The 27,109-nt window shown below is 34.2% G+C and overlaps 2 protein-coding genes across 2 annotated transcripts in view; both read left to right on the forward strand.

Moving 5' to 3' along the window:
- Positions 1-25,403, forward strand: part of LOC134691517 (uncharacterized) — a 52,515-nt gene extending 27,112 nt beyond the window's left edge. Inside the window, exons 10-17 of the mRNA XM_063552075.1 lie at positions 10,766-11,036; positions 12,219-12,749; positions 13,339-13,445; positions 17,828-19,063; positions 20,458-20,488; positions 21,665-21,948; positions 23,417-23,444; positions 23,727-25,403. Of these exons, the coding sequence (XP_063408145.1) occupies positions 10,766-11,036; positions 12,219-12,749; positions 13,339-13,445; positions 17,828-19,063; positions 20,458-20,488; positions 21,665-21,948; positions 23,417-23,444; positions 23,727-24,040 (2,802 nt within the window). The 3' untranslated portion in view covers positions 24,041-25,403. The remainder of the gene's footprint in view (positions 1-10,765; positions 11,037-12,218; positions 12,750-13,338; positions 13,446-17,827; positions 19,064-20,457; positions 20,489-21,664; positions 21,949-23,416; positions 23,445-23,726) is intronic.
- Positions 1-27,109, forward strand: part of LOC134691357 (uncharacterized) — a 98,072-nt gene that overhangs the window by 45,437 nt on the left and 25,526 nt on the right. The gene's annotated exons all lie outside the window — the stretch shown is intronic.

Here is a 27,109-nt window from a genome sequence, read left to right on the forward strand (position 1 = left end):
ACTTGGAGTAAGGGTACCCTTACCAGCATTGGTTCTAAACACTGTCTACTGGGAGTAAGGTAACCCTTACCAGCATTGGTACTAAACACTGTCTACTTGGAGTAAGGTTACCCTTACCAGCATTTGTACTAAACACTGTCTACTGGAAGTAAGGATACCCTTACCAGCATTGGTACTAAACACTGTCTACTGGGAGTAAAAGTACCCTTACCAGCAGGGGTGCTGAACACTGTCTACTGGGAGTAAGGGTACCCTTGCCAGCATTGGTACTAAACACTGTCAACTGGGAGTACGGGTACTCTTACCAGCATTGGTACTTAACACTGTCTACTGGGAGCCGGTTATGTTGATTAAAACTTGTTTTGTATAAGAAATTATTTTATATTTTGCTCTTTTTTCCGCAAAAGACAAAAGTTTGAGCGTTTTTGAAAATAATGTTGATGATAGACCATTCATGAAATGAGATATCTTATATAATAGTTCATTAGATATTTGATATAGTTTGAAAGATATCTTATAAAGTTTATAAGATATCTTACAAATGTATATAGTTCACGAGATATCTGAAATAATTTATGAGATGTCTTATACATGTAGTTTATAAGATATCTCATATAATTTTCTTTATATGATATCCAATGAACTATATAAGATATCTTATACAAAACATATACTTTAAGATATCTGAAATAAATCTTATATATTATATGAGATATCGTATATATTATGAGATAATTTGAAATTCGAATAAATAGCTAAAGGGCCTGCCATAGGTTTATATTAGCTGGTACTTGTGGTATATATGTTTTTTGTAATAGGCCTCGTTTACCAAAGTTAAGATAATAGTGCATCATATGCAATGATATTCATGTATTACAACTTCCCTGGTCTGAATCCAATAATTTCTTCAATCAGTGTATAGAAGAAATTAAATTTAATATTCATTTTCCGTTTTTACAGGAAAATGATATATTATTTCGTCTTATATTGTATGCATAAAAAATTCCCAATTGGGATAAAAATTCCCAATTTGATATTCAAGGGACCCATTTGTAAACACCTGGAATCATCCCTGGGTACTCAACACTGTCTAACTGGGAGTAAGGGTCTCTTACCAGCATTGGTACTCAACACTGTCTACTGGGAGTACGGGTACTCTTACCAGCATTGGTTCTAAACACTGTCTACTGGGAGTAAGGATACCCTTACCAGTATCGGTACTAAACACTGTCAACTGGGAGTAAAGGTACCCTTTCCAGCATTGGTACTAAACACTATCTACTCGGAGTTAGGGTAGCCTTACCAGCATTGGTACTAAACACTGTCTACTAGGAGTAAGGTACCCTTACTAGCATTGGTACTAAACACTGTCTACTTGCAGTACGGATATCCTTACCAGCATTGGTACTAAACACTGTCTAACTGGGAGTAAGGGTCTCTTACCAGCATTGGTACTCAACACTGTCTACTGGGAGTACGGGTACTCTTACCAGCATTGGTTCTAAACACTGTCTACTGGGAGTAAGGATACCCTTACCAGTATCGGTACTAAACACTGTCAACTGGGAGTAAAGGTACCCTTTCCAGCATTGGTACTAAACACTATCTACTCGGAGTTAGGGTAGCCTTACCAGCATTGGTACTAAACACTGTCTACTAGGAGTAAGGTACCCTTACTAGCATTGGTACTAAACACTGTCTACTTGCAGTACGGATATCCTTACCAGCATTGCTACTAAACACTGTCTAACTGGGAGTAAGGGTCTCTTACCAGCATTGGTACTTAACACTGTCTTCTTGGAGTAAGGATACCCTTACCAGCATTGGTACTAAACACTGTCTAACTGGGAGTAAGGGTCTCTTACCAGCATTGGTACTAAACACTGTCTTCTTGGAGTAAGGATACCCTGACCAGCATTGGTACTTAACACTGTCTTCTTGGAGTAAGGATACCCTTACCAGCATTGGTACTAAACACTGTCTAACTGGGAGTAAGGGTCTCTTACCAGCATTGGTACTAAACACTGTCTACTGGGAGTAAGGATACCCTTACCACCATTGGTACTAAACACTGTCTACATGGAGTAAGGATACCCTGACCAGCATTGGTACTAAACACTGTCAACTGGGAGTAAGGGTACCATTACCAGCATTGGTACTAAACACTGTCTACTGGGAGTAAGGATACCCTTACCAGCATTGGTACTAAACACTGTCTACTGGGAGTAAAAGTACCCTTACCAGCAGGGGTGCTGAACACTGTCTACATGGAGTAAGGATACCCTTACCAGCAGGGGTACTAAACACTGTCAACTGGGAGTAAGGGTACCCTTACCAGCATTGGTACTAAACACTGTCTACTTGGAGTAAGGGTACCCTTTCCAGCATTGGTACTAAACACTGCCTACTTGGAGTAAGGTTACCCTTTCCAGCATTGGTACTAAACACTGTCTTCTGGGAGTTAGGGTTCCCTTACCAACAGGGGTGCTTTACCAGCAGGGGTGCTCGACCACTGTCTACTGGGAGTAAGGGTACCCTTACCAGCATTGGTACTTAACACTGTCTACTTGGAGTAAGGGTACCCTTACCAGCATTGGTTCTAAACACTGTCTACTGGGAGTAAGGTAACCCTTACCAGCATTGGTACTAAACACTGTCTACTTGGAGTAAGGTTACCCTTACCAGCATTTGTACTAAACACTGTCTACTGGAAGTAAGGATACCCTTACCAGCATTGGTACTAAACACTGTCTACTGGGAGTAAAAGTACCCTTACCAGCAGGGGTGCTGAACACTGTCTACTGGGAGTAAGGGTACCCTTGCCAGCATTGGTACTAAACACTGTCAACTGGGAGTACGGGTACTCTTACCAGCATTGGTACTTAACACTGTCTACTGGGAGTAAGGGTACTCTTACCAGCATTGGTACTAAACACTGTCTACTGGGAGTAAGGGTACTCTTACCAGCATTGGTACTAAACACTGTCTACTGGGAGTAAGGATATTCTTACCAGCATTGGCACTAAACACTGTCTACTGGGACTAAGGGTACTCTTACCAGTATTGGTATTTAACACTCTACTTGGAGTAAGGGTATTCAGGCGCGTAGCTCCCTATACGCCAACACGCAGTTGCGTGCACATCGGTTCGGCATGCAAAAAAAATTTATTGCAAAATTAAAAATTTATAAATCAAATTTTAAAGGAAATACATATGTTGTCACTTTTTTGATTGATGAAATGTCATTAAATAACGGCATTTGGTTTCAAAATATAAGTTTTATTGGAGATCATGCATGACAAAATCGGACACTGTAACTTGTATCTTTCTCAAGATTTGAATTTGTTATACTCAGTAGTTTCGGAGCACATTTTACAGAGTACGGTTTATCTGTTTGGAATGAGATGTACCAATCGGCGTTAGCTTTAAACCCTTCGATATCGTTGAAATTATGCCACGGCGATGTGTTCGAGGGACTACCAGAGCCACTCATCCTGCAAACACGCCAAAACAGTATTGGAAAGTCTCATTCAAAGTTTATTTTGCGTTTATAGACCATATGATAATGGAACTGGAGAGTTGAGTCGCGTCTGGTATTATCAGAAAATCGCTTCTTTGTGTCGTATCTGCTTCCTCGTGTTGTAGGAAATATACAGATAATCTTTATTGCAAAAAACATGAAACCTTGACGGGTTAAAATATAACAAACGAACAAATCTCAACATTTTCTGAGACATACGAAACTGACCTGGTATGTAATTTTGACGAATTCAATTGGGAGGTCGCTCGATGGCAAACACGTACACTGGTTTATAACATCTCGCGAATGCTACCGTGGTGACCTATCAGTGTACTACGTCTGTTGAAATTAAATGTACGATCAACAATGACCAATGACAGGTTATCATCGCTAGCATTACTGCATATTCAACGAGATTTCAGTGTGAATATTGACAAATAAATAGACCCGAAGAGCAGATTTTGGACAATTTTGAGAAAAGAAAAAAAACATTTTCCTGCATAAAAGGGTCCCAAAAATTTTTCGCCTCCCTCCGCTCGGCAGTAGGTGCTTGCACATCGTTTCTTTCTAGCTACGCCCCTGGTATTCTTTGTCTTCTGGGAGTAAGGGTACCCTTACCAGCATTGGTACTAAACACTGTCTACTGGGAGGAAGAGTACCCTTACCAGCATTGGTACTACACACTGTCTACTTGACTAAGGGTTCTCTTACCAGAATTGGTACTCAACACTGTATACTGGGAGTAAGGATACTCTTACCAGCATTGGTACTAAACACTGTCTTCTTGGAGTAAGGGTACCCTTACCAGCATTGGTACTAAACACTGTCTACTTGGAGTAAGATTACCCTTTCCAGCATTGGTAATAAACATTGTCTTCTAGGAGTAAGGGTACCCTTACCAGCATTGGTACTTAACACTGTCTTCTGGGAGTAGGGGTACCCTTACCAGCATTGATACTAAACACTGTCTACCGGGAGTAAAGATACCCTTACCAGCATTGGTACTAAACACTGTCTACTGGGAGTAAGGATACCCTTACCAGCTTTGGTACTAAACACTGTCTCCTGGGAGTAAAAGTACCCTTACCAGCAGGGGTGCTGAACACTGTCTACTGGGAGTAAGGATACCCTTACCAGCATTGGTACTAAACACCGTCTTCTGGGAGTAAGGGTTCCCTTACCAGCAGGGGTGCTTGAACACTGTCTACTGGGAGTACGGGTACCCTTGCCAGCATTGGTACTAAACACTGTCTTCTGGGAGTAAGGTAACCCTTACCAGCATTGGTACTAAACATTGTCTACTGGGAAAGGGTACCCTTACCAGCATTGGTACTAAACACTGTCTACTTGGAATAAGGTTACCCTTTCCAGCATTGGTACTAAACACTGTCTACATGGAGTAAGTGTACCCTTACCAGCATTGGTACTAAACACTGTCTACTTGGAGTAAGGTTACCCTTTCCAGCATTGGTACTAAACACTGTCTACTGGGAGTAAGGGTTCCCTTACCAGCAGGGGTGCTTTACCAGCAGGGGTGCTTCAACACTGTCAACTGGGAGTAAGGGTACCCTTACCAGCATTGGTACTAAACACTGTCTACCTGGGAGTAAGGGTACCCTTACCAGCATTGGTACTTTACACTGTCTATTGGGAGTAAGGGTACTCTTACCAGCATTGGTACTAAGCACTGTCTTCTGAGAGTTAGGGTACTCTTACCAGCATTGGTACTAAACACTGTCTACTGGGAGTAAGGGTGCCATTACCAGCAGGGGTTCTGAACAGTTAAATGTCTACTTGGAAGATGGTACATTTTAGTACCCTCACCAGCAGTGGTACTTGCAATTGTTTACTAAGTATATTTGACAATTGGATACCCATACAACCATTGGTACTAACAAATGTCTATTGGGTTTATAAGAAATTTAGTAGCACTTGCCAGCAGTGATACTAAACACTGTCTGCTGGGTTGATATAACAATTGTATACCCTTACCAGTGCTTATCACTGTTTTCTGGGTACATGGGTACCTAACCTGCAGTGGTGCTTCAAACTGTCTACTTAGAAGATAGTACATTTGGGTACCCTCACAGCAGCCTACTTGTTAGATAATACACTTCAATACCCTTACCATCTACCAGGTAGACAGTGTTTAGCACCACTGCTCGTAAGGGTACCCAATTATATCACATACCATTGACTGAGCTCAGCACGACTGCTGGTAAGGGTATCCAAGTATATCATATACCTAAGACAGTTCAAAGCACAACTGCTGGTGAAGTTATCTACATATAGGGGGGTTTAGGGGATACACAGTGTTTACCACTGCTGGTAACGATGTGATGTCATGTTCTCCTGCTACTTAGGGTTTCCTAGTGTACCAGTTATCAACACTGTCTGTTGAAAAGATGGATACCCTAACCACATTTTTATTGAAGTCTTGTCAACTGGTTGCATAATACAATTATATACCTTTAAAAGCAGTGGTACAAAACACTGTACTGGATACTGTTAATTCAGAAATTATTGTGATGTTTTTATTATTGCGAGAGCGACAGGTTTATAATCGCAATAATGTCAACACGCATTTTGATAATTTGCATATGTATTATACAAGATTTTTCTCAATGTCAGAAAAATTTAAATCGCATTAGAATCCAAAATAACAAAATCGGAATGTTAAAAGCACGCAATAATTTCCGCATTTACAGTAGTTGAAACACTTACAGGCATTAGTACTAAACTCCGTCTACTGGATATATAATACACTACAATACCAGTACCTGCAGTGGTACTTACAACTGTGTAGATGGTATACTTACCTTCAGTGATACTTAACACTGTCTGTTAGGTAGACGGTATCCATACCAGCAGTGGTATCCAACACTGTGTGGGTATATGATACACTTCATAGCAGTGGTACTTAATACTTTACTGGGTGTTTGATCAACTTGGATACCTTTGCAAACAGTGGTACTTAATACTTTACTGGGTATATGATCAACTTAGGTACCCGTGCAAACAGTGGTACTCAATACTTTACTGGGTATATGATCAACTTAGGTACCCTTGCAAACAGTGGTTCTTAATACGTAACTGGGTATATGATCAACGTAGGTACCTTTGCAAACAGTGGTACTTAATACTTAACTGGGTATATGATCAACGTAGGTACCCTTGCAAAGAGTGAAACTTAATACTTAACTGGGTATATGATCAACTTAGGTACCCTTGCAATTAGTGTTACTTAATGCTTTACTGGGTATATGACCAACTTCGGTACCCTTGCAAACAGTGGTACTTAATACTTACTGGGTATATGATCAACATAGGTAACCTTGCAAAAGTGGTACTTAATACTTAGTAGGTATATGATCAACTTAGTTACCCTTGCAAACAGTGGTACTTCATACTTTACTGGGTATATGATCAACTAAGGTACCTTTGAAAACAGTGGTACTTAATACTTTACAGGGTATATGATCAAATTAGGTACCCTTGAAAATGTTGTGAAGATGATATAATGGGATACCCTTAAAAAAAGTAGTGCTCAAGACTATCTACTGGGCAGATGCTATACCTAGATATCGTTACAAGATGTGGCATTGACCACTTTATCATATGCACATTGTACACTTACCAGTAGTTTAAGTAAACACTCTCTAAATGGTAGATCAAGTCCAATCTCCGTATTAGATTGGTATCAAACACTGATATTTGATACATTGTGGGCACTCTAATCATCATGGGTAAAACAGAATGTCTACCTAGTAGATGATTCACTTATATATATATATATATTTATCAATTTTATTTGGCAATGCCCAATGACAGTCAGCAGGGTTAAAGAACATCAGTTGTTCGACCTGTTAGTCAAATGCGTTTTGTTTAAATATACTTTTTCACTTTTTTGGTCTTTTGGAAAATGTTGTTTGTGCTGTTTTAGACCCTTTTACAACGAAATTTGTTTTACATGCACACGTATATAAAAATTGCGGTTTTTATCCAACGCAATCATAGGTTTGAACGTAGTTTCCAATTTAGACTCGTTTATATTTTTTCGTTTGGGCTTGTATCATATTTTCCCTCTGGTTTATATGATCCGTTCATCCTATATTGACTCCTAAAATTCAAGAGTCTATCTAAAAATGAGGGTACTTTTTAAAAAAAAAGAGGGTACTTTTTATATGGCCTTCCAAATACCATTTCGATCCCTATCATCACTGAAGAGACATTTATTGTCGAAATCCGGATCTGGTGTACTAAAAAAAGATTGACACCGTATGTTTGTGGCATAACATCGTGGACAAGTTAAAAATTTTTTTCTGTTTAGTATTAAATTTATATTAAGATCCATTTTGTTACATCTTGTGATCAATTTTATTTGGCAATCGCCAATGACAGTCAGCAGGGTTAAAGAACATCAGTTGTTCGACCTGTTAGTCAAATGTGTTTTGTTTAAATATACTTTTTCACTTTTTTGGTCTTTTGGAAAATGTTGTTTGTGCTGTTTTTAGACCCTTCTACAATGAAATTTGTTTTACATGCACACGTATAAAAATTGCGGTTTTTATCAAACGCAATCATAGGTTTGAACGTAGTTTTCAATTTAGACTCGTTTATATATATATATAATACCCTTACAAACAGTGATTTTTAAAACTTTCTGTTGTGTAGATGATACCCTTAACAGCAGCGGTGATAACCAGAATCTATTGGGTAGATGGTTCATTTGGAAACAATTATAAGAAATGGGTAAAAACACTGTCGACTGTGTATGTGATAGACTTGAATACCTTTACATGCTTTGGTATTTAACACTCCCTGCCAGAAATATGATACACTTCGATACCCTTACCAGCAGTGAAATCCACACTGTCTACTGGGTAGAAAGTACACTTGTATACAGAAGCAGCAGTGGAACTTAACACTATCTAACTTGTATATTACTTAATCTGTCTCCTTTGTAGATAATACAGTTGTATGCATTTACAAGCGGTGGTACTTAAACTATATCCTTGGTAGATGATACAGTTGTATATACATTTACCAGCGGTGGTACTTAAAAATGACTCTTCTGGTAGATGATACAGATTCATACTTTTAGAATCAGTAGTACTTATACTGACTCCTTGGTAGATGATGCTGTTGTATACCTTTACCAGCACTGGTACTTAAACTCTCCTTGGTAGATGATGCTGTTGTCTATACACACCAGCGTCGGTCCTTAAACTCTCCTTGGTAGATGATACTGATGTCTATACATTTTCCAGCGTCGGTCCTTAAACAGACCTTGGTAGATGATACAGTTGTATACCTTTACCAGCACTGGTAGGTACACTCTCCTTGGTAGATGATACTGTTGTCTATACATTTACCAGTGGTGGTACTTAAACTGTCTCCTTGGTAGATGATATAGTTGTATACTTTTACCAGCTGTGGTACTTAAACTGTCTCCTTGGTAGATGATACAGTTGTATACCTTTACCAGCTGTGGTACTTAAACTGTCTCCTTGGTAGATGATACAGTTGTATACCTTTACTAGCTGTGGTACTTAAACTGTCACTTTGGTAGATGATATTGTTGTATACCTTTACCAGCTGTGGTACTTACACTGTCTCCTTGGTAGATAATACAGTTATATACCTTTACCAGCTGTGGTACTTAAACTGTCTCCTTGGTAGATGATACAGTTGTATACATTTACCAGTGGTACTTACATGATCTACTGTGAAGATGATATAGTGTGATACCCTTACCAGCAATAGTGTTAAAGACTGTCTACTGAACAGATGGAAGACTTGGATATCGTTACCAGTTCAGACATTGACCACTTTATTCTGGGTAAATTGTACACTTGGGTACCCTTACCAGTAGTGGTATTAAATACTCTTGGTAGATTATTTACTTAGAAAATCTAATCTCAATCTCCATACCAGTGTGGTTCAAACACTGACAGATGATACACTTGTGTAATCTAACCAGCAGCGGTAATATAGAATGTCACATAGTAGATGATTCACCTATATACCTTTAAAAGCATCATCTCTTTGGTAGACACAAAGCACTGAAAAACAATTACTTGTAGTAACTGAAATCTAATTCAAAGTCAAAAACAATTGATCAATAAATCATGTTATTCCAGACTAAAGTATTAATCAGTACACATAAAACGGATTTAATGTTAAGTAGTCATAACAGTGAAAACAATATCACCTTGTGCAAAATATTTTTATCTGAGAAGATCTATAGTACTCATTATATGGATTTTCCAACTATTAGCAGTTTAGATCTATAGTACTCATTATATGGATTTTCCAACTATTAGTAGTTTGAACAAAGTTTGGAATTACATGTCATATTTTCTAAAATATATAATTTTGTTTGAAAGAGTTGACAGAAATTAACATATATTGGAAAAAAGTGCATACTTTTAACAATTACATGTACATTATCTACACCATTGTGTAGGATTTATGAAATAGTAGCGCAACAATTACATGTACATTATCTACACTATTGTGTAGCATGTATGAAATAGTAGCGCAACAATTACATGTACATTATCTACACTATTGTGTAGCATGTATGAAATAGTAGCGCAACAATTACATGTACATTATCTACACTATTGTGTAGGATGTATGAAATAGTAGGGCACATATAACTGGTTTTGTATTTGTGTATTTTGTTTGTACCTCTTTGATACATAATTCTCTTTGGTGAATTTTGGGATAAATAAAATGCAGTACATATATTGTTATTTTTTAACTCGAATTTATGAAATGATTGTTTTAATTGTAGACAAATCCTTGCTTAATATTTTAAAAGACTGAAAGAAGCAAACACTTTATCTTAATGATCACTGTTAATTAAATTAACCATTTAGTCATGTTAGTATAGACAAGACACTATTATGTAAGTAGAAGGTTAAGTCTCAAAAAAATCAATAAGAATCAGAATTGAATTTACAAGATGTATGATAGGAATGAGAGTTCAGAGATTAAATCAGTCCTTATGTTTTAATTCAATTTGTAAGGTGCGATTATGTTGGAAAGCTAAACAGGTTTTCATATTAAATTATAATAGTCATCAAGGCTGCACTTAAGAATACTTTTACGAAAAAGCTTTCATGATGGAGGTTTATCCAGAAAAGCGCTTCGAACAAAACCAATGTATAACATTTCATTTTCATTTTTCTATTTTAAGAGACTTACACTGTAATATTCAATTCATTTATTGCATAGAAAATCCGTGATATATCAGAATCCATTTTGACCAAACTCACCCAGTTGAATAGAGATGACTTCCAGGATCTTGTCACTCTAGGAACATTTTCTTCCTACGAAAACAGGGTGTTTTTGGCTGGTCCTTGCAACATTGGGAAATCTTCGCTAGCAAGTATTTTAATTGACGAGGCAATTCCAAAGACATGGTATTCAACAGATGGACTAGTTATTCATTTTGGTAGAAATGGCATAGACCTACAACACCGAAAAATGATTCCATTGAAAAAAGGTACATGATATATTTTTTGTTTTATGTGGAAACCATTTTACCTTGATTTTTAGTTCCTCAATGACGAAGTCTAAGGGACTATAGGTTTGTACTCTGTCTGTCTGCCTGTCTGTCTGCCCAACCGTCAGTCAAGTCAACCAGTTTTCTTTAAATTCTATTTTCATGCTTGAAGATATTGATTTGATATTTGACTAAATTGCGATTTGAATTTTTGAGATATTGAGAACAATTCTGTTAAATTCATATAATTTAATTTTGGATGTAACGCGTCTTCTATCAGCTCATAGACATAATTTGATCATGTGACGATGTCATCAACAGATTTTTATGATTTACTCCGGTTTAAAATAGAATTTAGAATTAAATTATAAGTAAAGACTATTTTTTTTTCTGTCTATTCGAACATAACATAAAAAATGTGGTGCACACTTTAAAATAACCCGCTATATTATTTTTTTATAGACAGAAAAAAATCCTACATTAATATTTTAATGAAAAATTTCAAAATGCGAGTTGAAGTTATTGCGAATATCAAACTTTTGTCAATAATAAAGACATCGTGGTAATCAGTTTTCTGCTTTGTTTTTCTTCATGCTTCAAAGATATTGATTTGATATTTGATATATGGTTCATTGACAAATTACAGATCAAGTTCAAATTTTGTTCGATTCGGATGATATTTTTTTTTGCAGAATATGGTTCTTAGAATAGACTTAGAAAATTAACGCAAACAAATTCCATTGTTTGTTTTGCTTGAAGTTATTGGTTTGATATTTGGTATATAGTTAACACCATGATAAATTAAAGATCAAGTTAGCATTTGTTCCAGTACAATGAATTTTCAATCAATTTCTTCAGGATATTTAAAGCATTCTTGCAGATTTCAGTTGATTGATTATCAATATTATAGCTGATTTTGGATGAAAGATAGTCAGATGTCTAGTATTTAATTTAGACTGTTCTATAAATAAGGTTGTCTTACCTTAAATGATCTTTCCTGTTTCTTTGATGACTATTCAACTTAATAGTTTACTATCCAACAACAGTAATAATTTTTTTTATCATCTCACGTCCCTACTTTAGATGTTTCAGATGATGAACGTTAATACGGACTTCGTTCAACACATCATGTTCAATGTTTGAAAGCACTTTGTTAACCATTTGTTTTTTAAACTTTATTAGGTAGTGGTGATATTTTAACAAAACTTCTACTTGGAAATCCTGAATTAAAAGAACAACAAATACGTACTGTCGAATCCCAACTAGAGCAGAATGTTGATAAAAATATAGATAAAGTCCCAGGTGAATCAAATCTTACAACCAATGAATCTAAGTTAAATCCATATAATATGGATAACCTTCCGCCAAAACAGCAACGACAAAAAAACAAAGCAGCACCTGAAATGACCTCTTCTGATAGACAACAACAAATTCCTACTCAAACCTCTCAGAAGACTTTAAAAGGTATCCAGGAACAGCCAAGTCATACTGCCCATTCTATACAAGATGATTTAATGGAGAAGATTAAGAAAGGAACTTATATCATGAAAATAGCACCTTCGGATTTGGTGGATTTCGGTGGGCAAAGATCGTTTGATATGACTCATCAGTTATTTATCCAGCACAGGGGGACGTTCATTCTGATGTTTGATGGACGTTTGGGCCTTTATACAGAATTGAAAGAATACCCACAAGGAGATGTTACAGCTGCATGTGAGTTTTTTTTTTTATACCATTGCATTTTAAATACTTTTATTCATAATAAAATACACCAATGGGTATTGTAAACAAAAATGTTATATTTTGGTGTAGAAATGACACACTGATCATATAACTACTCGGATATGGATGTCAATCTAACATTCCTCTAATTCTGTTTAAAGTCACTATAACTCGAATATTTTAAAGTTCCTTTTTTTTTTCTTGAAAAAAGAAAATGAACATAGGATTAGGCATTTGCAAACCAGAGAGTGTTGGTAATGATGGCACATGTATGTTGGTTTCTTATTGAATAAATTTATTATGTTGATATGTTGTATACTGGTGTTTCTAACTTGTCATAATTGTCTGTCATTAAAGAAGTTTGAATATATATATTGGTTTCTGTTTATTATGTTATTTTCATTTCTATTTTCTGTTTTTGCGTTGTTGAGTAATGTGTATACCTATTTACTGTGTTTGCCAACATTAAATATGATAATACAGCAGATTGTTTTGTGTACTGATAATTACCGTATTTTCTGTAAGATAAGGAATCTATATCCAACACCGTAATTATGTTTTGTGTTATTTCTCTTTGCAGCCATTCTTGTGCATTGGATTAATTCTATATTGACTTACTGTACAAAAAGTGATGACAAAATGCCAAGAATTGTGTTTGCTGCTACCCATAGTGATAGCTTCTCTGAGGTATGTGTAACTTAGCAAACATTCTACCACGGTTGTCTGGGGGAAAGTCTCATTGTCAACCGTACCACGTCTTCTTGTTTTATTTTTATTTTGAACCCAATTAAATTTTTAACCAATAATGGAAAAGAAAAGATATGGGGTATGTTTTTTTTATGAAAAAATATCAGTAAATACACAGCAAAAACACAAAAACACAAAAAGCAAAGTATAGCATGTACAGCAGACACGAGAAGGGAATGCTTTGTAAGATGTAAAACCTTGCAAGTCCATTAAAAAAACTTATCCGAAAGTAGTACATATTAAAAACAAAATACTTTCTATGCATAGGTGTAAATAACTATGTAAAATATATGTTAGTAATTTAGATATATTTAATAATAATTCTTATATCATTTGCATATCTATAAATACTTGAATTGGATTGGTCAATTCGAATTTTTCTTTTGGTTTACACTTCGATAAACCATGTTTTCGAAACTACTTTCGTAATCTATTCATGCGCGATACAAATTCTTGCAGGGATACTGGGATTTTCAGCAAATGGCGATTATAAAACAATTGCATATCAGTTGTTTCTATTCTCTTGATATATAACTCATAAAAAAGAAATAAAACAAATGCATTAAAGCTTCAAAAATGTATAAAATAAAATTTAAATAAAATTCCACGAAATTTCATGAAGGATTTGCCGAATTTACGTCTTGGCATATAAACACGACGTCATAAGGATGGAAATTTTCAAGGGAAAAATTATTTCGTTATGTGTACGCTTTAAATTCGTATAATATTTAATTAAAATGAAGTTTTTGAGGTAGGTGCTATATTTAATTTTAGATTCTGATGCATTTGTCGGACGTTTAGGGTTTTTAGAAAGTTAAGATGGCGGCTTACTCCTTAGTTTCGACATGCCATTGTGCTTTTGATGGCAAATATAGCAGCCATCAAACAAATAATGTAAATTAATAATCGCGTATGATTGGCTGAAGACTTATAAGGATTAAACACATTTTTTCTAGAGGTTATTGATGTGTAAACCGGGTCTCTTACTCACAAAGGAGGACTTTTATTCAGTTTGTGAGTTAATCGCCCCGGTTTACACATCAATAACCTCTAGAAAAATGTGTTTAATCCTATAATAAATGAATAGTGAAGGACTAGTGATCCTTGAAGAACAATTTATGCAAAAACACAAACATAAAAGGATTGCTGCTCTTCATCTCGAAGTCACAAGTGTAAACACAATCGTTGTAAATTATCCTTGTGTATACCATTATTATATTATATGTAAAAACATTTAAAGATTATAGCTGTGTATATATTGCAAGAGAATTTAAAGATTCAAGCAACCCTTCATGTATTATGAATAGACCCATTGGTGGCCTTCGGCTGTTGTCTGCTCTATGGTCGGGTTGTTGCGGCTTTGACACATTCCCCATTTCCTTTCTCAATTTTATTCAACTTAGATTTATGATAAGATAGCCATACATTTTCGTTAAACCTCATCTGTCATTTGATTGACTCGTTTTTAATGTGTCTTTAAGACAGCTTCAACTATTTCACAGCATTTACAAAACAAGACAAGACAAACAATGTGTATGGTTCGGTGTTTGTCTTTATGAGAAACACCCGGTATATTTTGTCAATTATATTAGTAATCAAGGCTTGCTAATAAGTTTAAAATCTGAATACACATAGGGCCTAAATTAAAATATTGTTTGTTTGCCCTTTTCCGACCCTATGTTTTGAAACAGGGTAGGTAGGTAGGTAAAATATTTTATTTTTTTCCCCAAAAAAATAACTTGGCTCGGTATATTATTTGTCATGGGTAGGCAGGTAGGTATAACATTTTATTTTATAGATACAAACTCTGCATAATGTCATTTGTGTCCGGTTTTTTTTTTGCAAATAAGTTTTCTGGGACTATTAGTTTTAAAAAAAAATATCACGTAGAATGTGAAGCTAATTCATATGCACAGTACTATTTTGTTTTAAAATATCAAAATATAGAGCTGTGCCGCATATCTTCAACGTTTATATGCCTGGAACTTTGAAGAGTTTGAACTTGCACTTATATTCTGTACTACGTACCTCGTATGCTTACATTAAGATTTTCTGTAAAAGATAACTTTGTACTGATAAGATATGTCCGGACAGACATACATAACTAGTAGAAAAAGTCCCTAGAGTGTTAAAAAACTTCGTGTGTGCCTTTGTTTCCAATAAAAATGCTACAAAACTTAAAACTCTGACAATTGTCACGTTTTTAACATCGCATTTATAAATGATCTGTATGGACAACTTGGCGATTTTACTGCCAGATATTCTCCACTTTACAGGGTTTTGTCACTTTTGATTCAAATCAGATAAAAATAATATAGCATCATCGTTAACATAATCATCCCGATCTGCGAATCACAAAAGGCCATCCCTACAAAGAATACAACACGTGTCCGTTCGCAAATTAGTTTGTACACACGTTGATAATTTTGTATCAAACGAACTTATTTGTAAATGAACCCTGCTCTTTAAGTATAAAGGTACAGAGTAGCGTACGTCATATCATGATTTCAGGAAGCGTTCACATGCTGAACATCGATCTCAAACAAATGCTTTGAAACTTCAAATGCAAGTGTTCATGTCAAACGCTCAGGTGATACCAAACGGACTGGACCTTATACGTTAAAGATAAAACCGAGAATTCCGGATAAAATAGTTTTGAGCGGGAAATACAAATATAAGATTTTTGGTAGGAACGAAAAAATAAAATAAAATAAAATCTTGCTGGTTAATACAAATAAAAGATTTTCAGGCGCAACAAATTTATAGGGTCGGTCGGTAAAGGGCAATTCAAACAATCAATAATTTAATTTAAGCCTAGCCAGAGGGATCTTACAAATATGTGTAGTTTTACGATGTTTGAATGAACATATTACGGTTTAGCATATTGAGTGAATGTCCTATAAAGTATGTAAGCAATTAACCACTTAATCGTATATTTAAGATGAACCCTGGTTTTTTTTTTTAAATTATAGTGGAAGTGATTTAAAAGTCAATGTTTCTAGTATGTGATGTGCTAATACAAAGTATTTTTTAGTGAAAAACTTAAAGAATAACTAATCGAATAATTCAAATATAGAAACATATTCAGCTAGTTACCAACAACACATCAGTTCACAATGTGCGTAGCATGATTTAATTTTGGATGTAACGCGTCTTCTGATTGGCTTACAGTGCTTTGTCTATCAGCTTATATACATCATTATGTCATGTGACCGTGACGTTGTTTTGTGATTTACTCTGGCTTAAAATGGAATTAATAATTAAATTATAAGGAGTTATTGTTATATGTATTCTGTTCATTCGAAATAACATCAAATCTGTGTTCCTTAAAGTGGCTGGGGCGTCTAATTTGAAAACATAGAATTTGTTGATAACTTTTATCATGATTTTCTCAAAAATATAAATTTTAAAAAAGTGGGGGTCATCGGACTTTTTCACGATACAGGTTTTACAAATTTGTAAGATTGTGTATAGATAATGCATGGACAATTTAATTATGTATGATAAAATAAAACTATCTGATATTATGTTTAGATAAAATGTCAGAAGATAGCTCATAAAACATTCTTTAAGATAAGACAATAGATATACGGGGTTATCGAACGTGTGTCTTGCTACATATTAAAATAGATAAATTCACAATACTTCTATTATAAAATTATTGTATTTAAGTTATCTCCCTTACTATCTGAGTAATTCCCCCTTATTTGGCAAAGTTGAAAAAACACGAATCAAACACAAATATGGTGTTATGTTTAGAAACAACAGCTTTAATAAAGATAAAACACATAATTTTCATTTATTGATATGAAAAGTCTTACACATGAATTAAATTGAACACAATACTCTCAAAAAATATGTACATGTCATTAAAGATGTAGACCAACTACTTAAAAATCCAAGGTGGAGGAAGATACCGTAGCAAACTTAAGAGTTTTCTGGTCACGAATATTTTTTTATATTTAAAATGTTTTATTAACTATTCTTTGTATTACATTGGCAATATGCTTTTTTATGGCATTAAAGTAGACAACGTAAGAAATACTGCCTTTATCTCCGCATTCACAGCTTGCTTTGATGCGACGTCATCGACAACGTCTTCACAACTCATAATTTTGTATGAGATCAGTGGAATGCAAAAACCGAGTTTATATCACGTTTAAAATTATTGGTTTTTATTTCACTGGGAAATCATGATATTTCATTGCAACGGTTGAACCAATGTACTAATTATTGCTATACTAAGTACTATTTATCCAGCTTTCATTTTTTATGGAAATGATATAATTATTTGATATAATTTCTTGTTTTATAATGGACAGGATGAGAAAAATAAATTAGTTGTAATATTCCAAGAAGAGCTGACGAAGATGTTTTCCTCACACAAGCTTCATGAGCATATCCTGTACGACAAAGTCTTTTTTATCAACGCAACAGACGAAGCAGACGAAGAGATTGGTCGTTTGAAGGATAAATTAGTTGATATAGCATTTCAACAGTCAACATGGGGACAAAAAATGCCGATTGTTTGGGTGCCTCTTGATTTACAGATATCAGATTTGAGAACAGATGGAGTAAAGTTGATAACGAAACAAAACCTCCTAGAGATGAACAAAAACAATAAGGAATTTGCTCTAAGTGAACGAAGAGTTGAAGACTTCTTACTTGTTCATCACTCAATTGGAAAGCTATTGTATTTTAATGAACCTGCGTTAAGAGATTTTGTTGTCATTCAACCTTCAGCAATGGTCAATATCCTGAGAGCCTTCATCACAGACAGAATGTTTTGGCCAGAGAATGGACCCATTCGAGACATACTAGAAAATTTATCATCTACTGGAGTTTTAAAGAAGAAAGATCTTTTTACGCTGTGGTTACAACCAGCTTTCAAAGACATTTTGATGAACGACAGAAAACAAGATTATGTAGTTCAGGTCCTCCTGCATCTTGATATCCTTGTAGAACCTAAACACTACGCTGGGAAGGATTTCGCTGCAGATTCATATCTAGTGCCATGCATTGTGGCTTCTAAATTTCCACCAAAAATGCAGAATGCTGCAACAGATGACAGAACAATATGCATAGCCTATCATCTAAAAGAGACAGTGGTTCCATCTGCTTTGTCCTTCAAGCTTATAGGGGCTGCAATCAGCATTTGGCCTTTGAAATTAGTTGATGCTCGTTATTGCCTTTATTATCAAGCTGCAGTTATGGATACTGATACCAGGAATGAACTTCAAATTCATGTGAAAGGGCACAGAATTGTTGCATACCTCGTTAATGACACGTCAAAACTCCTCATTTCACCAGATCTAGCAACAACCATACAGGAATGCTTGACATTGGCACTAGGACGAATTCTTAAGTTTTATGGTCATTGTTTTGGTAGACAAAATCACAATGTAACGTCAGACCTTTTTGAAATAGAAGTTGGAGAATTATGCAAAGGTGAAACCTGTTTAATTCCTTTGTCAGATGCGAAAACGAAAGCACATTGGCGATGCAAGAATGGGATGATACACAACACGAAATTTCCTCTGAATTGGAATGTTGATAAGGTTAGTGATATGTTTGTATATTACATTTTTAATTGACTGCATCAAATGAAATTAAATGATCATTGATGAAAGTCAAATGGTAGCTTGCATATTCTGGGGGAAAATATCCATCATATTTTCAGTTAATTAATTGATTGATTGATTGATTGATGATTGCTTAATGCACAGTTCATAATGTGGCAATATAAGGTTTTCTTGTCAGTATTTAATTTTGATAATTGTTTGTGTTGAATGTTGATTTGATACAGTGGAATAAAAGTTTGATACTCTTGTAGGAGTAAAAAAAAACGAGATATAGGTATGTTGTGTCTGACAATGTATTAGCTTGTGATTAGGTCAAATAATGGGGAACAACTTATGGTTGGTCAATGATATTTGGAATGCAGTTGTATTACATTGGTAAATATCATTTCGATGGAAATTATTTGGCCCTATTACCTTACTCATAGTTCATTCCGTTTGAAACTTTTGTTTAGTTTACATGTATACGTTTATGATTATGGGGAACTACTAGGGATAGGCCAATGGGATTTGGTATGCAGTTGTATCAACACATGCACATCTCTTTTCCATGTACTTTATTTGTTCCTGCCAAATAAGTCATGGTCTATGGACTTTGAAACTTTTGCTTAGTTTACATGAACCATTTTGACTAGGTCAGTGCATGGAAAACCTCCATTGATAGGTCACTGATATATGGTATGCAGTTGTACAAACATTTGACATGTCTTATTTCCATAAAGATGTTTTGGCCCTGCACCGTCAGTCATAGTTCATTAACTTTTACTAGTTGCTTACCTTCCATATTTAAATATTGCTATTTTAGGATCAACATGAACATTTTACTATCAACATAACAAAAAAGCGAGACATATTTTAAGAGTTTATTAGGTTTAAATATATTTTTTAAATCACTTGCTTTCTAATTAATATTTACTTCTTGTTATGCAATCATTTTTAAAGCAATTATTGCTCACAAGTTCTGTTTTGGAAGATATTCTACCATCTGTCAGTCATTGAATTAACAGCAGAGGTTATCACATTAATGGACTTCCATAAAATCGTCAGGAAACGTTTTTTGTTTGCATATACATTTAAAAAAAATGAATCCCATACAATGTTTAATATAACTTTCTAGAAAATGATAACTGTAAATCTTATGCAGGCATTTTGTGACAATTTTCAAGTTTGATTGTTTAAAAACAAAAAGGAATCTAAGAGAAAGATATCAATGTGTCATCAATAATTTAATAATTTGTCTTATGTGAACAGACAGCACAGGGACAAAAAAAAACACAAAACACATTCAAAACATGAAATCTATATTGTGAGTAAATATCTATCAAAAGCAAAGTGTATTGCAAAATAAAAGCTGGTCATGTGATTTATTTCAGAATAAGAAGCAGTGTGACTCAAATTGTAAAGGTAATGAAATATTATAGATTGATTTAACGTATTCTTTTTCATCTTTTTAAAATTTATTCATGGAAAGAGCATTTAACATGAATAAAACTACAAGACATATATAGAAACATTAATTGATATTGATACTATGCAAATAAAGTCAACATATATACCAGGATTACATTTTGTATTTACACCAGACACACGTTTCGTCTACAAAAGACTCACCAGTGACGCTCGAATCCAAAAAAGTTTAAAATGTCAAATATAAAAGTACGAAGTTGATGGGCATTGATAACCAAAATTCCTAAAAGTTTTGCCAAACACAGTCAATGTAATAGATTCATGAGGTAGAACAGCCCTGACATTTCAAAAAAAGCATGTCGTCCTCCAATTATTTATCTTAGAGCGTATCCCTATCATTATATTGGAATTTACTGTGCATATATACATTGAGTACGGTAAACGAATGAGTATGTAAGCCACAAAAAATGTTGTTATGATTGTTTCGCATGCAACTTGTCTGAATTCATGATTCAGTTCATACTTTTCGAAACTGTATTCTCATAATCAACTAAGGCAAAAAAAGAGCTCATATTAATTTAGGTATGTATTTGAAATATGAATGGAGAAATAAGGTACACAATATAAATGATGCAATTCATAGTATTATATGTTATATAAGCAGCCGCTTCCGCATTTGAACGTTAAATTCAATACCTTGTTGGTGTTATACCACCGCATCATAGCATGTTGTACATGTATTAGGTTTCTTTATAAAAAATCGCTAAAAAAATATATGTCCTTCAATTTGACAGTTGTAAAAATATATCTTCAGCGTTTTCAAGCACCATTAATTTTTTTTTGTGTTTCTATGAAAGATTTTTGAGGTTACATCATGTACATGGTTACTAAAGCTAGTTAACAAAAAAAAAACGAGTAGCAATTTGTTTGTCTAACATCCAGTGATGGTTATTATCTTTTATGCAATAAAATATTATGTGGAATTGTGTCTGTAGAAACAAAGATATATGCAGTATGTTTCATCTGTATTTGAGCATATTAGTTTTTGCGCAAATATAGCAACATGAGTTCATAAAAATACATATACCGCCTATTTCATGATCTTGACTTTCCCTGTCAGTATTGATGACATATATTCCCATATTAATTCTAATAACTAATTTATAAATCCAGGTCTTGAAATAGAAGCACAACTCTTGACACCAGATGATCAACATTTCGTGCAACTAGCAAGAACAATAGGCATTGGAGACTTCTACAACTTCTTCATTGAACTTGGAATGGAAAAAGCCGATTACGACAACTTAAATTTTCGTTATTTCTCAAATCCTATGGATTTTATGTTGATGGGACTGTTTGAATGGAGGGATAAAACAGAAAGTGACCAATTGACTGCAACGTTTGGAAAACTCCAGAAGGCACTGACAGCTATTGAAAGACAACATTATCTGTGTCAGGTTGAATATTTGAACTAATTCTTTCATTTGAATTTTTTAAATTTTTTTCTTCCAATATCATCATGATTATTTCTTCTGTCACAGTGACTAACTATAATGACTTCCATAATCTTAAATTATCTGACAAGGTTGACAGTATTTAAACATGGTACAAAAGCAAGGTCATGAAAAACCTCATAACAGATACTAGCCTTACAATTGTGCTCATCAGACAAACATTTCTCTACAAAATACAAATCATGTACACAGTTACTTGTACCTCGTTTCACAACGGATGGCAATGAATGTGTTCTAAATGTCGAACACAATTCTGTCCTCTTTTCCTTCAATGTGATCTACTGAATAAGACTTATTGCCGGCTTTGTACTTACGTGAGCAATTTAACGGGTGCCACATGTGGTGCAGTATCTGTCTACCCCGGGAGCACCTGAGAATAACGGGATATCGGTATCGTTGCATAAAAAAATGAAACTGGCATCCTTGTCTTTCTGATTCACATGTCTATTTCTTCCTATATGTAAATTATTATTTTTAGTATCTTGGTCTGTTCGCTCTTTTTCCTTTTGTGGAAGTGAACCTTCTGAAAAAAAACTATGAAGATGTATTCACTTTAACATGTTTAACTATAGTTACTATCCGGAAACCAATGTGTCTCTGGACGACGCAGACGACGACATCATACCATTATACGATCCCAAAAAAATTTTGGGGTCGTATTATAATGAAACTGGCATCCTTGTTTTTCTGATTCACATGTCTATTTCTTCCAATATTATAAGTATGGTAAAGTGTTATTTTCAGAATCTGGGTCTGTTCGCCCTGATTGGCATTCCACTAGTTTATTTTCGCCTGTGATCCGTTCTATCTAAAACTTTTGGTATGGGTCCTTTCGGTCTGTTTGTTTTGTATACAATTTGGGCGAACAGACTCAATTGGTGAAATCACCAAATATCTTATTTTTTTGGGACGTGTTTGCAATTTTCATTACACATGTTCATGATGCTTTCGTGCTGAAACCCAAATATTCACCTTGTCTTCTGCAAGTTTGTAAAAAGATGTGTGTAACTAGGTTGTTCCGTGGACTTCATCCTTTTTACCAACAAATGACAATAGCATGCATTGACCAATTGTGTGATTACAATAGAAGAGCAATAATATTTAGAAATAACAAATATTATCGATAAATATATGTATTTATGTTTTGTAAGAATTTTCTTTTCTTTTTTCCGGACCAAATCTACTAGACTATTTCACATAAGGATTCGTAAACCAACAAAACAACCCAACCTTATCAAATTCTGTTGAATTTTATTTCTTAGATTTAAAATTGATTTTTAATTTTTGAATTCAGGAGTAAAAAAATGACCTTATCATACATTGTCTTTTGCCATTTTTGGGGGGATATGTTTCTTTTTAATATGTTATGCTTTCATAAACTTCTCATCATTTCATCGTTGATGTATTTCAGATACACAGAGAGGATCATACTTTAGTGGGTAGGTCTATTATTATTGTTTAATTGCTAATTATTGGACATCATTATTCAATTCATATGTTGCTTTATATCAGTTCTTTGAGTGCAAACAAACATGTCAAACAAAATGATATTTTAATTCACGGACAGGATTTGAAATTGGAGGGTTGGATTAACTTTAGTTTTGTAATTTAGTTTCTTATTTTTAAGTTGGATATATAAAGATCCAGGATTTAATATTCTTTTATTATCATGTTATATTTTGTCATTTCCAATTAATTTAGCTAACTTTAATTATTTACAGAACAAGCTCATAGCCGCCTACAAGATGTTCCGTCAGATGATGTAATTAAGGCTTTGACAGATAAGAACCTGATTGGTGATTGCGTTGTTCACTTAGGAGTTGAATTGTGTCTAAGCATTGGGGACATTAAGAAGACTTTATACAATTTTCCTAGGGATTTGAATGGTCAAGTTCTTGATCTTCTCACCAAATGGAAGAATTGCAATGAAATAAAGATGGTGAAACCAACAATCTACCGACTTATGGTAGCTTTAAAACATATTAAAGCAGCTAAAGGACTTAGTTATGTGAAGAAAACATATGGTGTAGAGTAACACTTTATATGTTGTATTATGTGTAAAAGAAGATAACAAAAAAAGTGTAAGGGTAGTAAACAAAGATGACGGGTATAACCTAGTCTATTGATTCAAAGATAGTAGCTAGAAGTAAATTTATGTTCTGTTCCCTATAATTATTTGATAATCATTTTTTTTGTATATAGTTAAACAGATGCTGCATTTTTTTACGAGTGAGAGTGTTCATATTATAAATAATAAACAAAAGCAACATACGCTAGTGGTCTCATTGAATTCAATCATATAATGATCAATAAGTTCTATTAAGCAAGATGTGTTTCTCATTCATATTTTTTTCAAAAGTTAGGGATCCAAAAAAGGCTAACATTTTCGCCTATTGCGTAAATAATAACTTTATTTCAACGTTAAATGTGATATATTTATAGAAACAAACCACCTTATCTTCTTATTATGTTTAAAGGTTTGTGCTTGTTATCAACATGATTGTTATTTTGAATATCATTCCTAAACTGTGAATACATGAACTGCGAGTTCCTTCAGTTCTAGTACACCAGTAATTTTAAGCTTACCTGGTAGAGATACCAATTAATTTTTTTTTATCATTTTGCGTCTGTCATCTGTCGTCTGTTAACTTTTAAACAGTTTTCTCCTCTGAAACTACTTGGTCAAATTGAACGAAACTTAACCAAAAAAAATCATCATTTTGAATATTAATATAGAATAAATATGTCCGATGACAAGATGGCTAAAAATAGAAGATAGGGGTAAAATGCAAGTTTTGCCTATCGTATTGAAAACTGCCATAGATAAAATTATTTTAAGGGGTCACAAGAGTTCAGAATGTTGAGCTGTACCTATTGTCTATTTACGTCAAAACTGTCAGACGACTTTTTGTAGAAGTAATTGCTCTTAAATGGCGATTTTTATTTTATTTCAATGACAATTTTCATATCTTCAATACACTTTTGTTTCCACTATAACATGTTTAACACAGATAATTGAAATAATTTTAAACTATCTGAGAATCTTTACCAAGTAATCTTTTTGAGAACCTCTCGTTTTGTATCAGAGTATTGTTTTAAGTTTACCTAAGCAAATCATGAATATTGCCATTGCTATATATGAGATTAGGATATCATTGTTGGATCTTTGCTGGCATTACCTCTATTGTTTCTTCTGAAATTGTATAATATAATAATGTCTGTCACTAATATTGCAAATGATTTTTAATGACAAAACACAATAAATAGTAAATGTACATTTAACAAGTTTGTTCTTTCCAAGTTCCAAGTTAATATGTTTCAAAGGGATAATAAAATGACAAATACAGTACTTTGTTTAGCATAAAACAGGGTATGCAGAATATTTGTCAATTATCAATGCGTTCTACTTTTTTTTACAACATGCTGGAGTTGTACGTTGTAAACATTATATTTGTATATATACTAACATGTTGGAACCTCTGTTTTACCTTGGTTTACGGTATTTGTATTTTAGATAAAGGAAGATTTGGTGTGAGTGTCAATGAGACAACTCTCCATCCAAATAACACATTATAAAAGCAAACCAATATAGGTCAATGTACGGCCTTCAACACAGAGCTTTGGCTCACACCGAACAACAAGCTATAAAGGGCTCCAAAATTACTAGTGTAAAAGCATTCAAACGGGAAAACCAACGGTCTTATCTTTATAAAAAATGAGAAACGAGAACCACTTATAAATTACAATAACGAACGACAACTACTGTACATCAGATTCCTGACTTAGAACAGGTTGTTTATCTGTATATCAGTCCTCGCATCACAGAACAACCTTGGAATGAATCAAAGATTCCTGTAAGGACTCGATTGATGGCATGAGTAATAGTTGTATTTATACTTTAGCTTAATCTTACCAAGTAGTTGTCATTACTATGTTAGTCAAAAGGTGTTATACCTCCAAGTTTTCAAAGCTAATTAAAATATTTAACCACGTTATTAATTGTATGTGTCCGAAACCTTTTCTGGATTAACCATTATCTGGAAAGGTCCAAACCGAGTACTTGATAGCTAAAGATGTATGAAAACCAAAACTGTTGAAGAGTAACTGATAGTATAATTAACTCCTAGTTTTCTTGTTATCTTAAATAAGTATACATTGGAGCGCATCAATCTTCAATAGTTAATGCAAACTCATGCCTCAGGTTCTAAATATATTGCTTTTCACAAAAAAGTTTCATTTCTGCAATATGTTGGTAAGTTTAAGTAGACAACGGCATCAAAAGCGCTATATTTTGTCATGGGCTACTAATTTATATAATTTTCTAAATGGTAGCAAGGACGTATAACTAACATATACGTCATTGATGGTAGTGGATGAATTGTTGGTCTGACATGAATACCGTGTTTGCCTTGTTATACAGTCAGTCAGTCCTAGTTTAAATACTTTATAGTTGGTCACATAAAATAAGAAAGAATCATATTGATTTTCATCTCACCTGGCCAGAAGGGCAAAGTGAGCTTTTCCCATAACTTGGCGTCCGTCGTCGTTAACTTTCACAAAAATCTTCTCTCCTGAAACTACTGGGTCACAATCATCATTGGGGTATCTAGTTTTGAAAATGTGTGGCGTGACCCGGCCGACCAACCAAGATGCCATGGCTAAAAGTAGAATAGGGGTAAAATGTAGATTTTGGCTAATAACTCTGAAACCAAAGCATTTAGAGTAAATCTGACACGGGTAAAATTCTTTATCAGTTCAGAGTCTATCTGCTCTAAGATTTTCAGACGAATCGGACAACCGGTTGTTGGGTTGCTGCCCCTGAATTGTTAATTTTAAGGAAATTTTGCCGTTTTTTGGCTATTATCTTTAATATTATTATAGATAGAGATAAACTGTAAACAGCAATAATGTTCAGCAAAGTAAGATCTACAAATAATTCAACATGGCCAAAATGGTCAGTTGACCCCTTAAGGAGTTATTGACCTTTATAGTCATTTTTTACCAAATTTTTGTGATCAATTACAAAAATCTTCTCTAAAACTACTGGACCAAATTTAACCATACTTGGCCACAATCATCATTGAGGTATCTTGTTTACAAAATA

This window comes from Mytilus trossulus, chromosome 11 (genome assembly GCF_036588685.1).
Source record: "Mytilus trossulus isolate FHL-02 chromosome 11, PNRI_Mtr1.1.1.hap1, whole genome shotgun sequence".
In the NCBI taxonomy this organism is placed as follows: Eukaryota; Metazoa; Mollusca; class Bivalvia; order Mytilida; family Mytilidae; genus Mytilus; species Mytilus trossulus.